The following is a 16345-nucleotide window of genomic DNA, read 5'->3' on the forward strand; positions in this document are numbered from 1 at the left end:
GTTCAGGGCACGCGAGTGACGTTCTACTCGGGATCCCTTGGTACCACAAGAACTACGCCGTGGTTGACTACCGGGCCGAGAAAGCGACTTTGATAAATGAAGGGCTTAGAGATTGTACTTGATGAACTTCAGTTTTCTTACTCATTCTTTTGGGAGAACTGAACGATGGATAAAAGTTGAATATGTTTTGACCTGAAGAAAAGAACGCCAAGATTTTTTTCTCCACGCTCATGCCGATTGCTTTTGAGAGGGCCTGAAGATCATACCATTGATCTGATATCTGGACGCACGCCACCGAATCGGCCACCTTATCGTGTGAGCCGAGTACAGAATGAAAAGATTATGAACTCAGTGAAAGATTTCTTGGAAAAGGGTCTTGTCCATCCTAGTACTTCACCGTATTGCTCTCCAGTGTTGTTGGTTTTGAAGAAAGACGGATCTTGGAGAATGTGCATCGATTATAGCACTCTCAACGAAATCACCATCAAGAACAGATTTTTGATTCCGAGGATCGATGATATACTCGACAGGTTACAGGGATCCTCGTGCTTTAGCAGGATTGACTTGAAGAGTGGATATCATCAGATCAGGATAGCGCCAGGAGATGTCTACAAGACAGCTTTTCGGACGACTTTTGGGTTATTTGAGTTTTTGGTGATGCCTTTTGGCTTAACCAATGCTCCTGCGACATTTAACCGGATGATGGATAGGATTTTTCGAGAGTACAGGCTATTTGTTGGCACTTTCTTTGACGACATCATTGTTTTCTCCAAGAATGAGGCAGAACACAGAGATCATCTGCTTCAAGTCTTTCAGGCATTACGAGATCACACATTAGTGATTAATGCTACGAAAAGTGAATTTTTCCTACCAGAGATACACTTTTTGGGACACATTGTGTCCACAGCAGGAGTGCAAATGAACCCGGCCAAGATAGAGACTATCCGTGATTGGCCCGATTTGAGGAATGTCCATGAAGTTAGAAGCTTCTTGGGACTGTGTTCGTACTACAGGCGGTTCATACGAAAGTTTGCAGAGGTTGCTTCTCCTTTGCATACCTTGACAGAGAAAGGAGTACCTTTTTCGTGGGGACCCACAGAGGTGACTGCCTTTCGGACATTGAAAGAGAAATTGACTACGGGACCTATTTTGACTTTGCCGGACTTGCAGAAGTCATTTGAAGTATATTGTGATGCTTGTGGTCGTAGTCTGGGTGCGGTCTTGATGCAAGAAGGCCATGTCATAGCTTACGAGAGCCGTTTGTTCTCTAGGCCGGAGATGACAGCACAGATCTATGGGAAAGAGCTTTTGGCGGTTATCCACGCTCTTACTCAGTGGAGGCATTACCTACTCGGAGCGGATTTTACTATCTTTACAGACCATCAGAGTTTGCGCTACTTCTTGTCACAGAAGCAGCTTTCGGAAAAGCAGATGCGGTGGGTGAACATCTTGTCACAGTTCCACTTCCAGATTGTCCATGTGCAGGGACAAAAGAATGTGGTGGCAGATGCTTTGTCTCGGAAACCGTTTGTTCTGGCTATTTCCGCGATACATCATAGGAGCTTCGAGGATATTGTCGATCAGTGTGCCACAGATACAGATTTTGCAGATATTTTCACACGGATACGGGATGGGGAGACAGTAGCTGGATACTCCCTTCGGGAAGGCTACTTGATGAAAAAGACTATGTTGTGCGTTACACAGCCGTTGAGGGAAAAGGTTATGACTGATTGCCACTGTCCACCTTTTACGGGTCACCGCGGCATTGCTACCACCATGAAAGGGGTAGAGAGAGATTTCTTTTTGCGGAGACTGAAGAAGGATGTGGAAGAGTTTGTGCGCAGTTGCTTGGTATGCCAGAAGGTCAAGTTTGACAGGCATAAGGCAGAGGGATTGTTACAGCCTTTACCCATACCCACCCGCCCCTGGGAAAATATTGAAATGGATTTCATTTTTTTTGATCTCCCGAGAATACAGAATGATCACGATGATTTTCCGATTACATGGCACGCCTGAGACGATTGTCTCCGACAAAGACCCCAGATTTATGAGTTTGTTTTGGAAGGCAATTTGGGAGAACATTGGCACGCGGTTGTAGTTCTCGTCATCGTTCCACTTGCAGACTGACGGGCAATCTGAGATTGCCAATTCAGTGATTTTAGATTTATTGAAGTCTTGTATCTCGCATCAGAAGACTCAATGGGAAAAGAACTTACCTTTGGTGGAATTTGCCTACAATAACACGATACACTCTTCGACGGGGAAGATGCCATGTGAGATTGTTGAAACTGCTGCGAAGGTTCCATCCTTCCTGAGCACGAAAGATTAGAAATTTGAAGCAGATGAATATTCGCGAGATTTGGATACGGCTTTTGCCAAGGTTCGTGAGACTTTGCAGGAGTCTCAAGAACGACAGAAAAAGGCAGCGGATCGCCATCGTCGCGACTGGAAACTGAAGGAGGATGATTGGGTGCTCTTACTTTTGAGAAGGCACGCCTAATAAAGAAACAGGGAAAGGAGAGGCTTTTTCCAAAGCTCAGTATGTGATACTACGGACCTTTCCAGATTACTGACAAGATAAATGATGTCTCCTTTCGATTGAAACTGCCAGATACTTGGAGGATTCACAATGCATTGCATGTGAGTCTCTTGAACCCTGTTAAGGGTGATGTGCCTGATGATGGGGAGCCTGATGAGCAACCCAAAGTGGAAGAAAACGAGGAGACCCTTGTTCCTGAACAGATTTTGGCACATAATGATACGAAGAAAGGTAAAGTCTGAAGGCGGTTCTTGGTTAAGTTCAAGAACTTTCCTGCATTTGATGCGAAGTGGATGGAGGAGGAGGACCTAGCAGATACTCCTCGGATTGTGAAACTTTACCTCGATGTTTTGGTTTAGCATAGTCTACTCCAAACGAAACCCAGAAACTCAGCTTGGCCGAAGATCTGGTGCAGTGGGATGCACAAGAGGGGAGTTACTCCGCTCCTTTGTCAACAGATGCCTCGATTTTGATACTAAAGTCACTGATGTCTCTTTGAGCTTCAGGGATACTGAGAGCTGACAGTATTCTGCTGGATGACTTTATGAAATGGAATTCCTGATTATGATATTGATTTGTTCTTGACTTCTTGTGAGTGCAGGAACTGATAGCCGAAATGATTGCAGCATTTTGGTCTGATTGATCTCGAATAGACATGGTTGCAATAGGGGTTAGTCAATCGGACATCGATGAGGTCCCGATTGGACCTAGATGTGATTGCTAGCTACATTGCCGATAAATCATGGTCTAAGATCCGAATGAATTTTGAATGTCATGTGATGTCCTGTGATGTCCTGGGATGTCGTGTGATGTGACTGTCGATTTTGTACATGTGCTAGATGTGTGTTCCTAGTACGTAGGTACTAACAGTCAGTGTCTGCTAAGACGGTTTATGGCTTTTGTCGGTTTTGCAGGCGTAACGCGGTCGATTACAATGCTTTCAAGAGGGGGGTATGTCACAAAGTGATGACGTGGCGGACAGCAGAAACCTTAAAATTCCTGCAAACCCTAAATTTTGCCAAAAACCCTAATTTCCGGAAATTGCAGAGGCGGATTATAATTTTTTTTTTTTTGGAAAATGATGAGCGACGCGAATTTTGCTTTTGTTTTTTTTTATAAAAAAAAGAGAAAAGACTCTCTAAGAGAGAGAGAGAACTGATGCTTTTGATTTTAAAAGCTTTTGGGGCTCTGCTTTTGGGCATCCCTTGTAACCTTTAAATTAGTGGTGAGGGCCTCACTTCTCAGAGCATCTGGACGCAGAGTCTGAGAGTGAAACCCTAACCGCTCTCTTGTACTTTGATGATTGATTAATACAAAAAGAAATACCGAAAGGGGCGCCAGTCTTTGGGGCCAATATCTCTAGGCACGGAACTCCGCCGGGCCATTGTAAATCTATTGTGATCTGTGAATTGTTTTGAAGTGGTTATTTGGTGCTGTCGCGGTTGATTCTTGACTTGGAGTGTCCAAGTTTGTTACACTGGCTCCCACAGTGAAATCTTGAATGCAGGGGACAAAGCTCGGTTGTGTCATAACATAATCCACTGTACTGGCCCCATGTCTGTGTGGAAAGCATGTGAAACCGGCTGCTTCAGGAATTTGTTGTAAGCCATTAAGTATGGCTAATCCATGTGTAGTCGTCATTCCATGAGGTATCTCCCATACTCCGTCTGCTCTCTGTCATCTGAGCATCTGTCAAGTCCCAACTCACCCACATCCAGCTCTCTAAGCATCTCATTTGAAGTGTTGTAGAAGACTGTCTGCCAGTTGTTCGTTCAGGCATTGAAGTCCCCTAGCAGAATGATATCACCATCCCTAGAAAACTTCCATATGTCATCATCTAGAATAGAGAAAGGCGACTGCCCTCTGGATGCAGCATACACTGATGTACTGGGAGGAAAGTAACATATTGCAATATATAGGAATCGACCTGTGTCAGCTCTCAGTCTCACCCACATATATCTAGCATGATCATCTCTTCGTACAATATGCTGTAATGGTTGTAGTTCCTCTTTGAATAGTACTGCTACTCCTCCCGAACCTCTACTCCCATGCTCAAATCTCGCATTTGTCCTGTGAGCTGTCTCCCATCTGTATCCCATCACCTGTGGCATCACCTGTCCAGGGCCTGATGAGTCTGTGAGAAGAATACAATATCCTTGTCTTTGAAACTGTCCTCAAATGCACCCACGTCCAACCTCATAGACCCATTACAATTCCAGGTAGCCATCTTCAGTGTGGTCCCATACTCGCACCGTCATGCAGTGCGCCGCTCTAAAATCACCACCCGTCCATCTCTGTAAAAGGCTATCTTTCCCTTCTCCCTTGCCGTTGTAATCTCTGGCATTACCTCTCTCATATGTGCTAGCTGTGAGAGAGTCAGGTCATCACCGAGGAAAATACCTGTCTTTTTGAGAGTAGGGCTCTTCCTCAAGAATTCCTTCTTCTCTTCCAACGAGGGGAAGCGTAGTATGAGAGCTCTCCCCTTTGAAGACTCTCCCGTGCCATCACTTTTCTTACCTACCCTCCACGCCTTTGTGTGCAAAGGCTTCTCCATCCCCATCATGGATGTAAGGCTGGTGACCTCTTCCTCCACATCGTTTATTTCCTTGAGACGGGTCACTTTCACATGTAGTGCTCGCATCCGCCTTCTTTGTTCCTCTTCGAGAGTCATGTTGATAAGTGTCGGTGTACAAGGGGTTTCTTGACCTTTCCCTTTCTTGGCGATCTCAATCCATTTTTCGGCCTCGTCCGCCTTTTTCTGTGTCCTTGTTATCATCTCCGCCCATGAAGCTGTCTTTGCCACACTCAGTTTCTCTTCCTCTGTGATCATCCTTACATGTTCCTTGATTTCCTTGATTTCATCTATTACCGAGGGCTGAAATTCGCCTTCCTCTAGTCCACCGCTTACTCTATCAGCAAGCTCCTGTTTAAGGGTTGAGACTTCTTTTTTGAGTGTCCGTATCTCGGCGTTTGTTCTCCTGTTTGAGGGCTGAGACTTCTTCTTTGAGTGTCTGTATTTCTGCGTTAAGGCTCTCTTTCTCCTTCTTCCATTGTGCGCCTTCATTGAAGACTATCTGAAGGAGGTTGGCCTTCTCCTTCCACCATCCTTCCATCTCTATTTTCCACTCCTTCATTTCCCTCTCCATCTGCGCCATCCTCTTGTTCGTGAGCATGAAGGTTGCCTTTGCTCGCGACTTGCAAACAGGTGAGACATTGACGGCTTCCGTGTCCTGTGCAGGGGAGATTGCTTCCATGTTTTGTTGTTCAAGAGATGTATTGGGCTCACTTACCATTTCGCAGAAGACATACACCAGATGGGGTCCCAGACCCCCTCCAAGGGCCCCCCACTCCGTTGCCGGAATGGTATTTACTTTCGGTTGCACGAACCTAATGCAATATGCTGATGTAACACTGGGCTGACAAACAGATGCTGATGCAACAGTTCTTTGCGAAGGAAACGCTAGGAACTCCGCGCTGAACACTGTGGTACTGCTGTTCTGCAAAGCAGGAACTATGGGAAGGCTGAAAAACTGTAATAACTGCTGGCTGAATATTGATGGGGCTAGCAGTATTGCTGTGCTCTGACGGCTGAATACTGCGGTGCTACCTGATACTGAGGGGACTGCGGTCCAGGGGCCAACGATGGCTGTTGCCCACTACGCGGGATGTTCTGCTGCCTGTGGGAAGGCTCTGCTCATCCAACGCTAGAACTCCAAGCAACGTAGAGGCTGTGTGGACTGCTCGCGATGGGCCAGCTTCAGGGAAGGGCTGAAAGCGACCACCTCCTAAAGGCCTGCGATGGCACTCGAGGCTATGGGCTGTGTGCTAAGGCTGTGAGCTCATACCAGGTCGCTGATGTCTTGCTTGCGCCTGCTGTAGTTGATGCTTTTTCTAGCAAAGCTAACCTCGTTGCAGATTCGATCAATCACGAAGGATCGATCTTGGCTTTCAAGCCTAGGTCCAAAGAACCCTCACAGGAAGTATTGTGTTCGCATGATTGATACACACGCATTGTTCGAGTGTTTCATTTGTGATCGTTTCCTGTATTTTAGTCAGCGTCTTTATGTGATCCCTTTTCCTAGGCATGACATATTATACGTTGAGCCAATTTGGGTAAGGAAATATATAAGCAAACCAAAGCTAGCATTCTTTGGCAGATGAGCAAGGAGCACAACAGGCCCTCAGGCAGCAGGTACTCCCTCTCTCTCAGCAAGAACCCCCCAAGCAAGAATCATCGCCAAGTTGCCCCCTTCCCTCTCCTAGCGTTTTTGCAAATGCATCCCAGCATGGCGTTTTCTGCATCAGATTCCCATTGCCAACAATAGCTCTGCCTAGCGTTTTTAGCATTGGATCATCGCCAGCAAATGATCTCAGCCCAGCGTTAATGAAACCACAGAAGCTAACGTTTTTGATCCTCATGGCCTAGCGTTTTTGGTAGCATTCTGCAGCGTTTTCAGCCACAACATCTTAGCATTTTCAGCCATGAAGAAGTAGCAGATGGTTTAGCGTTTTCAGCATTGAATACAACAGCAGATTCATTCAATACAGCAGCAGATTCATCCCTAGAGACCTGCAGAGTATCGTTATTTTCAGCCTCTCAAAACGCAGCCAAAACCAGCGTTTTCAGCAGTCCCAAACAGTCCCAGATTTTCAGCCATAGTGTTTTTATGGACAGCAGTTAGAAGATCACAGATTTCAGCCCTTAAGTCGACATCGTCGTCCGAGTCGTCGTCACCAGCATAGTCCCAAGTTGCATCAGTTTCCATGCATCGTCATTGTACCACTTTGTGCAATCAATAGTAGACCACTCTCGCCGACGAGAGTGGGGCCTTCGGAGGAGGGTTTTACGACGTCTCTGGTGTCGTATCTCTCTTTTCTCTACCTCTCAGTCTCATACACTTGCACGCACAGTGTCCATTCACTTTGTTTGTGATCATAGCATTCTCTCATTAAGAACGGAAGGCTCTACCTTCCATAAGAACAAAAGGAACCTTGAGCACAGTTCGGAGCACTCATCTTGAGCAAAGCGCAAACATTCATTCCGCTGCACCTAACAATAGATGTGGTTTCTTTCCCTTTCCCTTTCCCTTTCTCAGCGACTTCTATCCATTTCTCGGCCTCGTCCGCCTTCTTCTTTGTCTTCGTAATCACATCCACCCACGAAGACGTCTTTGCCACAATCTGGTCTCTCTTCCTCTTTGATCATCCGTACTTTTTCCTTGATGACCTTGATTTTTTCTATCACCGAGGGCTGGAATTCACCTTCCTATAGTCCACTGTTTGCTCTATTAGCAAGCTCTCGCTCGAGGGCTGAGACCTCTTCTGTGAGTGCTTGTGAATCCGCCTTAAGTGCTTGTATCTCTGCGTGCATGTCCTCTTTCTCCTTCTTCCATTGCGTGCCTTCGTTGAGGAACATTTCAAGAAGGTTGGCCTTCTCCTTCCACCATCCTTCCATCTCTGCTTTCCATTCCTTCATCTCCCTTTCCACTTGTGTTATCCGCTTGTTTGTAAGCATGAAGGTTGCCTTCGTACGGGACTTGCAAACTGGTGAAGCCCTCATGACCTCCATCAACGGCCTTTGCTGCGCAGGCCCTCAGTTCTGCTCGTGTTTAGTAACACTGCTGAATACTGATGGGGTTCTGGTGCTCCAACCCGCACTTACGCAATTTGCATGCTCTAAAAGTACTGCATATGCTAAATTGACTATAGAGGGATTTGACAGGTAATCGAGGGCAGCCTATGGCAGTGAGCAAGGGCCCAAAACTCGAGAAGCCTCTATTAGCAGTAGGGTGCAAAAGGCTGTTGTGAGCCCCTGTAACAAGGGCAACATCTGCAGCAATTGTAGGCAGCAAGGGGTAATGATTGCGGTAGCAAACCCTAAACTGGCTGCGAGCAGGGCAATGCGCAGAGGGGCAGGCAGGAGCAGTTCGCGCAGCAGGTGTGGGGGCGATTCTTGCAGCAGAGGTGACGTGCACAGCTGCAGCACCACGCGCAGGCGAAATTAGGGTTAGCGCTGCTGTTTTTAGGGTTGTAAGGCAGTGCGCTGGGCCTGAGGCGCAGCGTAATTAGGGTTCGCGCTGCTTTTGAGAGAGAGAGAGAGAGAGAGAGAGAGAGAGAGAGAGAGAGAGAGAGAGAGAGAGAGAGAGAGAGAGAGAGAGTGCAATTGCTTGCAAAATACGAAAGTGATGAACTATGTGCAAGACAGAATTTCACAATTCTTTGTGCTTATTCACGCAGGTACGGAAGGAGATGCTTTTATTCCAGGAAGATTTAAAGCACTTTCAAAATCATTCTTCTCAAATGGCTGCACTGGATTATTTAGTTGCTGTTAACAGTGATGTCTTTATTCCCACTTATGATGGGAACATGGCAAAAGTTGTCTCGGGGCACCGCAGGTAACTCAAAATATTGAATACCTTAACATGATTACTTCCATCTTGCTGTGTTTATTTGATCTGAAACCTGTTTTGGTTTTTAAACCACTGTCATAGATATCTCGGTCACCGCAAAACCATCCTTCTGGACCGCCAAAAGCTTGTTGTTTTGCTTGATCAGTATAAGAATGGCACTTTAGATTGGATGTTGTTTGCTGTGAGAGTACAAGAAGTTGAGAATGACCTTATGGGTGCACCAAGGGAACGAAAGGTGATATCCGAAAGGCCAAAAGAGGAAGACTATTTTTATGCCAACCCTGTGGAATGCCTTCTGTAATCAGTTGATAAGGGAAAAAGGATTGCATTGGACTCCATACACAGACAAAGAACCGGGACCACAGGGGTTTTCTTATGGGCCAGCATATTGCCAAGATCCAGGTCTTTGGAAGAGTGTGCTCTTTTGGACACTGGTATTGAAGATGTGGATTGCATGATAGAATGTTTTTGAGGGAGGCTGCGGGTCTGTCGAGAGCTACGATGATTACGTCATTGTTGTTGCAGAGCAGCGATATCCGAACTCTGCAGTTGATGGGAGCATACTCAACAAACTCCCGCTGTATGAGTGTTTGGTACATGCACTTAATGCTTGCATGTCTTTCTTCATCAGAAGTATTCAATTCTGGGGCAGCCAGGTTCTTTGCCTCGGGAAGTTTACAACTTGTTGTAATTTAGTTTGTACTTGAGATAAATTATTCGTGCATCGAGCTATTCTCATGCCCATCTAAGCTATGTATCGAGTTGGGCTTCATTAGCCCTTATACCTGAATAAAGCGGCATTTGTGAACTATGAGGCCCTCCAAACTAATATGCAGCCATAGGATAGACCAGCCTTCTTGTATTCATGATGCTGTTCATACTGCCTGTAAATTCATGGCAAAAAGAATACAAGTAGTCAATTTTTGCTGAAAGTTTAGTGTTGCCGACTTAAAAGTGATTTAAACAATCTGCTTCCACGGATTTTCTGAAGACGTTACTTGTGTAGATCTTCTTGCTCTCAAAAGGTGACTTCCCACACCCAAAAGCTTATTTTACGTGAGTGGGTCGCTGCCCATTATCATCGTCCTTGTTTCAGCCCCCCTTAACTCATGTGGGAAGATACATGCTGCTGTCTGTCTTGCCCTCCAGGGGAAACCCCTGTATGTCTTGCACTCCAGAGGACATCCTTGTGTGTCAATCCCTAGTTTCCATAACTGGCCATTGGTAAGTTGATGTGGTACAACTGGTTTAGAATTTGGGACGGAGGAAGCCCTCTCTCTCTCTCTCTCTCTCTCTCTCTCTGTGTGTGTGTGTGTGTGTGTGTGTGTGCGCGCTGATGCATTGGGTACTTTGTGGAGGATAGCCAATTTCCTAGTTGAGAATTATTCTACATTTAATAGCATACTAGGTTTCAGATGCATGGGTACAGTCATGATACATACCCACACGGGTTTCATTCATGATACATACAAACGGGTTTTTTGTGTGCGTTGAACCGTTGAATTTGGTTGCAATGGGCATTGATATGGTACCTCCCTCTCCCATAATGGCTGAATGCTACCTTATCATTACAATTTATTGAGAAGGTAGGAATCTATTAAGTTACATGACAACTCCAAAACTTGAGACTTCTGCTTTTAACTTTTCTCGATATCCTTGTGCCTTTTCTACACATTGCTCAACTTGTCTTTATGCTAAGAGCTCGCAACAATGGGAGGTGTTGTTCCTTATGAAGATGATATGTCAAACATGGTTCATTACCATTGCACATACCTTGATTTGAAGTACATTCACAATCTAAAAGATGAGCTTTACCTTCGACAATACTACTGAATCCAACCTTATCCTTCTTTTTGGCTCGATCAAAAGCTTTCTTGTGATCCAAGTCAATCAAGAGGTTTGAACTAATAATGAATTATTCCATGCGATAGGACATACCCAAATGGGTGAGGCATGATGCACATACTCACCATCAGAGATAATTACCTTCCATACTATAAAGAGGAGGGAGAAAGTGGCCAAACATCAACCACACCTAATTTTTGTGAAGCCTAGTCTTGCTTAAAAGGAATGGTCTGGGTACTCAAGCAACATCAACACGATTGCAAAAGTGCCCATTTGTGAAGCCATCCCTAGTGGGTTTGTCATTTTCGCACAAAGATAGCCAACCTTTGTGTCCGTAGTGTCCACAACATCATCAAAAGATAAACCTCTCTCTCTCTCTCTCTCTCTCTCACACACACACACACACACACACACACACACACACACACACACACACACACACATACACCACCTAAAAAATATAACATATTCGTGATGAAGAACCATTGATGGGAAAGGTCACTATCCAATCTTTTAGTGACAAGGTTGTCTGATAGGCATTGGTACAAAGAATGTCCAAAGACGATATGAGGATGAAACATAGCATGCTCAAAAGTGGCAAAATTTATGAACTCCACAATGTTTAAAGAAGCTAGATCAAAACCAACACAAGCTTTAAGCCTGGAGCAAAATAAAAGATTCATAACATCTTCACAAGTGTGAGGAGAGAAAGGAGGGACAAGAGATGAGGACACCCAATTAACAAATCCTTGAGCATTTGCTAATCCAAAAAAACTTGGAGTGGCCTATGATGCTTCTCCAAATTGTGAATAAGTGATGGAGGGTGTCTATCTTTTGGAAAATTGTTGAGCTTTAAGGGATAACTTGAAAGTAAACATTTCAATAAAATAATTTCTTCATTATTGGTAGGTAGTTTGTTGAAATTTGTTATTTTCAAGAAATGATTGAAAAACAATACCCTAAAGAATTGATTCTCTTGTAACTAGGGCTCAAGCTATGACAAAAGGGATAATCATTAAGGTGTTATATCATAAACGAAATAATATCTTACAAAATTCTACTATTTACTGTTTTTGGTGCAAGGGTGTACTGGTTTTGAGGAGTTGTCAATTGCTCTTGCGCACCTTAAAATCTTCACAAACAAAAGAATTATGTGACCATGGTTATGAAATCATGGATGAGGAAATTCCTAAGAAGCATATACACATCATTTAAAAAGATTAAAAATAAAAAACACCTGTTTGCACCATAATCCATCGTTCGTATGAAAAAGCGTTGTGAAGAAAACTACTATGATTATTGCAACAATCATTATAAAACTAGCACAAAAGTTTGACATGTTGTAAGGAGGCTTCTTAGTCCATTTCTTTCCATATATGTATGAATAAGAATCTTTGCAACAATAGAGTTGGATCTCTAACTTCTTAGATGGTAGAAAGAGAACAACAAGTGTGAAGAGGCATGCATAGAAAGAGCTTGTGCTATAAGAACTTGAGTGGATGAGAAGAGTGGCTTAGCACTCAAAAAGAAGGATTTTTATTCGAAAAACTTGAATGAACAAAATCATAGCAAGAAGGGAAATGGGTATATAGGCCAAAGCCTTGTTTGAGTATGATTGTTTTGTAAGGCTTTCGGATAAAAGAAAGAGCGCCCATTAAATATACCCAAAGTATTTGTTACTCAATTTTTGTGCTTGTACTAAAAGCCAATCTAATAAAAGAAATTGTTAAGAAAACAAGGATTTTTGGATGAATTATCACAAAGCTACTAGAATGTTGAGTTTACAGTCAGGACTTTCATTGTAAAATGGTTGTCAACATGGGGGTGGGGGGAGATGATGCTTATTCTTTGAACACCTTATCATGGTACACTTGAATGAGTGATATTCCCATCTCAAAGAGCTTGAATAGAACATTTTTTTCTTTAAGATTTTAGGCTAAAGCCTTATTTGAGTATAACCCTCAAGGGCCTCTATTAAACATCTTATCATGGTACACTTGATTCAATGATATTTCCATCTAACTTAATCTTTGAACATACTAACTTATTCCTTGAACATCTCCCCCCCCCCCCCCCCCCCCCCCCCCCAACTCACAATGGTGAGTATATTATATTAGCAAAACCAAGAAATTTACAAATTCAAGCCATGCTCAAGCCATGCTTGTACCAAGCCATTGCATCTCTCAAATATCATAGATACAACAACAGCTGAAAGGGGGCCCACCCCACTACAATATAGGGACACCAAATCAAACTAATTGCACCGGAGAAACCCTTATCATGGACAAGAAACCATACACTCAAACATGGATTGCACTGTTAATTATCCTCTTCCACTCTTTAGAGTTCTTTCACTTCCCAGTGGCAACAATCGCTTCCTTGCCAAGGGGACCAATGTGAGATGGAGTTCTAGAAGTATCTAGTTAATTCACCCCATTCGAGTAGCCATGTTTCTCTATTGCACTTTCGCACCACATCTCCCGTGATGCCACCTAGTCTCAAGCTATACCACCTTGGGGCTAATAGTTTGTGGTGCATCTTGATTCCTTTCCATTGACCACCTTTAGAGAAAAGTTTTAAAAAGGTACTTCGTATCATTTTATGAATTCATCTTTCGGATTCATGTGGGTATGTAAGTCTGATTTTTTCTTTGAAGCCTTAAGTCCCCTATGGGAATCTTGCTAAGTAGTTGCATTGAAAACAACTAAAATTGAAGCTAACATACAGAGGAAACCATGCAAGATGTTTTAATGATGAGAGAATATATTATATCATTGATATGTGAAAGACATTGCATAAAAACAAAAACACACACACACACACACACACACACACACACACACACACGGATGGCGTCCCGCGGCGGGTAGGGGGTGCAAACACTACAAACTCTAAAGAAAAGGGAATATGCTAGTGCTTCAACGCATGTAGGTAGTGAATGTGTTACTACCATAGGGTCTCTACGTAAGGGGTTTTCTCATATGTAGATGCCATCCCTCCATACTTATTAGTGAATTTCTTTGAGGGCCACCCTCAACGTTGTTTTAAAGATAATTTGACTAACCATCTCAAGCTTTCATGGGCATCTTGGACCTTGAACAACCAATATATGTGCATGGCTATGTGTCTCCTTTTTCCTTTTAAAAAAGAAACCCGTTGTTTGGGTCTCACGCTTTGTCTTGCTTGTGTTTGGTTTAAAAAATGGAAGATTTTTTCCTCACCTTAATCAAGCTTTAAAAAAAAAAAGAAAAAAACAAAGTCTGATCTTGAAGTGGTCATTTAGTCTTCCTCTAACTCGTTTGTGGCATCAGTATATGGTTCATTTTCTCCTTTGTTAGCGTCATCTATGGTTCTTATTGAAATCTCTACCTTTCAACATGGTAGCTTCATCCAAATATTGAGTTCTCTTGTCAAATTCATTTTGAAACTATGTAATAATCTTCCTTATCACAATATTCAGTTGTTATCCACATACATCCATAGTCATAGTGGCTAGAAATTTGAGTCTATTCATCAATGTTGTTCACACGAGTACTCTAACTCCAAAACGGGGGGCGTAAAATGCGTTCAGGAGTATAGGCTATACCTCCAACTTGACCAAGGCACTCCTCTTTTTGACATGTAGATGATTTGCATATATTCGCATGACCTTTCTTGCATTCACAAAGTAAGCTTTATTTCATTGTAGTGGATGAGTGAAATTCTTCTGTTGGAGTCCTTCGATCCTTAAGGTAAATTCTTGTCATTGACCGATCCCACACACTTTAGGTATATATGATTGCATCCATAGTCTTGGAACATTTGAGGTGCCTCATAAGAGGCATGCCCAAGATGGCATCATAGTTAACCATTCTACCAAAGTCCACTATGGCAAATTCATGTTACTGCCTTCAAAAAAAAAAAGAATAAGAGCAAAGAAGTTCCTTGAAGACATCACGTCCCTACCAAAGTGGATTCCCATCCTTAGCACTATATATCTTGAATGAAGCTGGAGAGGTGGGTTTGATGATGCTGAACTCGGACAATGGGGGAGTCAACGCCCAATGACCTTTTGTGGGCCGTCCATTCCCCTCGAGATCCGTGCAAGTCTCTGCCCGCCTTCATTAAAGACCCTATGTGATATAGTGTTGTGGGGTTCCCATACTAGCAAGTGGGCATGCTATAGTGAGGAAATGGCCTAGCATTTAGGATGACACACTCTTTATTAGCATTTAGACGCACAAAACAACAAGATCATACATAGACCACATGATGTAAAGACTTCGATTTGCGGCATACACGGGGCCACTGTGGAATACGACGATGAACATGTTGATGCAGATATAAGCACAAAGCTGCATGGCCATAAAAACTGCTGCATGGCCATCGATGACCCTACGTGCCTCCGTGAAGAACCATGTCCAATCTTATGTCGATGATAAAGACACCTCAGCCTCCGATTGTGCGCGCTGCGGAGAGACCCGATGAATTGGAAGAAAGAAACTTAGTTTAGATCTTATATCTTTTTAACGAAAAGCAATCATCCAAGGGTCGCTTTGGCCGAGTGGTTAAGGCGTGTGCCTGCTAAGTACATGGGGTTTCCCCGCGAGAGTTCGAATCTCTCAGGCGACGCGATCAGCTGTTACTTTTGTCGACCATTTATTTGTCTGCAAAAAGAAGTTCATCGGGTCTCAGGATGCTTCAGTTACGACACGTGGCCCAATAGCTGGTGAAAAGGTGGAGAAGCCCACCAAAGCCCGTCTTAGGCTGGTGTCACCTTGGGACGGGGGAGGGATGGCCGTGCTGATTTGGTGCTCTCTCATTGGTGCTCCAAAAAGAGAAAGATGGCCGCGTTGGGGTTTGTCAGAGGGGCGGCCTTCCCACCTTGGTCAACTTTCAGCATGGGAGGCCATCTGCCAAAAGCTATGGCACGAGCGCTCAGAACTGGGTTTGAACTCAGCCAGGCAGCGAGAAAACCGGTGGTCGTACCACTTGGCCAAGGCAGATTCGCTGCTTCTTCTTCGCAGGTTTTTGGAGAAGGCCCAGTGTGACAGCAGCCACGGGCGGCACCCTGCAAAAAGTGAGGGACGCCCGTCTCAGTGTGACACTAGCCTTAGCAACGATAAGGCCACCCCCGCATACCATTTCACATCCACTACCCATAAAAAACCGTTATCCCCTATGGTTCAGAGGATTGTTATGTCTCCCATGTTTAAAAGACAGAAGAAGGATGGCAACAAGTTTCCAACATTTCATGCAAATGTTTCGAATCCCAAGCACGGGTGTCGGGGTAGCTGAAAGGAGCCATGCCTGATATTCCCAAAAACCCCTTCTTGTATGATAATATCTATGAGGTCTTCAAGATACTAACCTCAAGGTTACCGAGGGGAATGGGATTGATCTAATGGAGGAAAGCAACTAGAAAGAGGGCACGAAAGAAGAATTTTTTAGGTAGAGGACTTCATACTCCTCTTTCAGTAATGGAAGAGCTCGTACTACATTTCATGCAAATGTTTCAAATCCCAAGCACGGGTGTCAGGGTAGCTGAAAGGAGCCATGCTTGATATTCCCA

The 16345-nt window shown here is 44.0% G+C and overlaps 2 protein-coding genes and 1 non-coding gene across 4 annotated transcripts in view; 2 read left to right on the forward strand and 1 right to left on the reverse strand.

Moving 5' to 3' along the window:
- The window catches only part of LOC147443240 (rhamnogalacturonan I rhamnosyltransferase 1-like), a 39539-nt gene extending 29658 nt beyond the window's left edge, over positions 1-9881 (forward strand). For both annotated transcript variants that reach the window (XM_086529149.1, XM_086529150.1), the window contains exons 7-8: positions 8777-8934; positions 9031-9881. In XM_086529149.1, coding sequence (XP_086385275.1) covers positions 8777-8934; positions 9031-9250 — 378 coding nt within the window. In that variant the 3' untranslated portion in view covers positions 9251-9881. The remainder of the gene's footprint in view (positions 1-8776; positions 8935-9030) is intronic.
- On the reverse strand, positions 2089-8746 carry LOC147443241 (uncharacterized). The gene has a single exon (XM_086529151.1). It carries the CDS (start codon positions 5601-5603, stop codon positions 4794-4796), a length of 810 nt encoding a protein of 269 aa, XP_086385277.1. The 5' UTR covers positions 5604-8746; the 3' UTR covers positions 2089-4793.
- Positions 9882-15323: 5442 nt separating the features above from the next.
- Positions 15324-15405, forward strand: TRNAS-GCU (transfer RNA serine (anticodon GCU)). Its single transcript has one exon. It is a non-coding gene; the product is annotated as a tRNA-Ser (tRNA).
- The last annotated feature ends 940 nt before the right edge of the window (positions 15406-16345 follow it).

Source organism: Adiantum capillus-veneris, chromosome 14 (genome assembly GCF_014529385.1).
Source record: "Adiantum capillus-veneris isolate H3 chromosome 14, ASM1452938v2, whole genome shotgun sequence".
In the NCBI taxonomy this organism is placed as follows: Eukaryota; Viridiplantae; Streptophyta; class Polypodiopsida; order Polypodiales; family Pteridaceae; genus Adiantum; species Adiantum capillus-veneris.

Coding starts and splice junctions, on each gene's coding strand:
- LOC147443241 (XM_086529151.1), bottom strand. CDS start 5,603: ATGAAGGCGCACAATGGAAGAAGGAGAAAGAGAGCCTTAACGCAGAAA.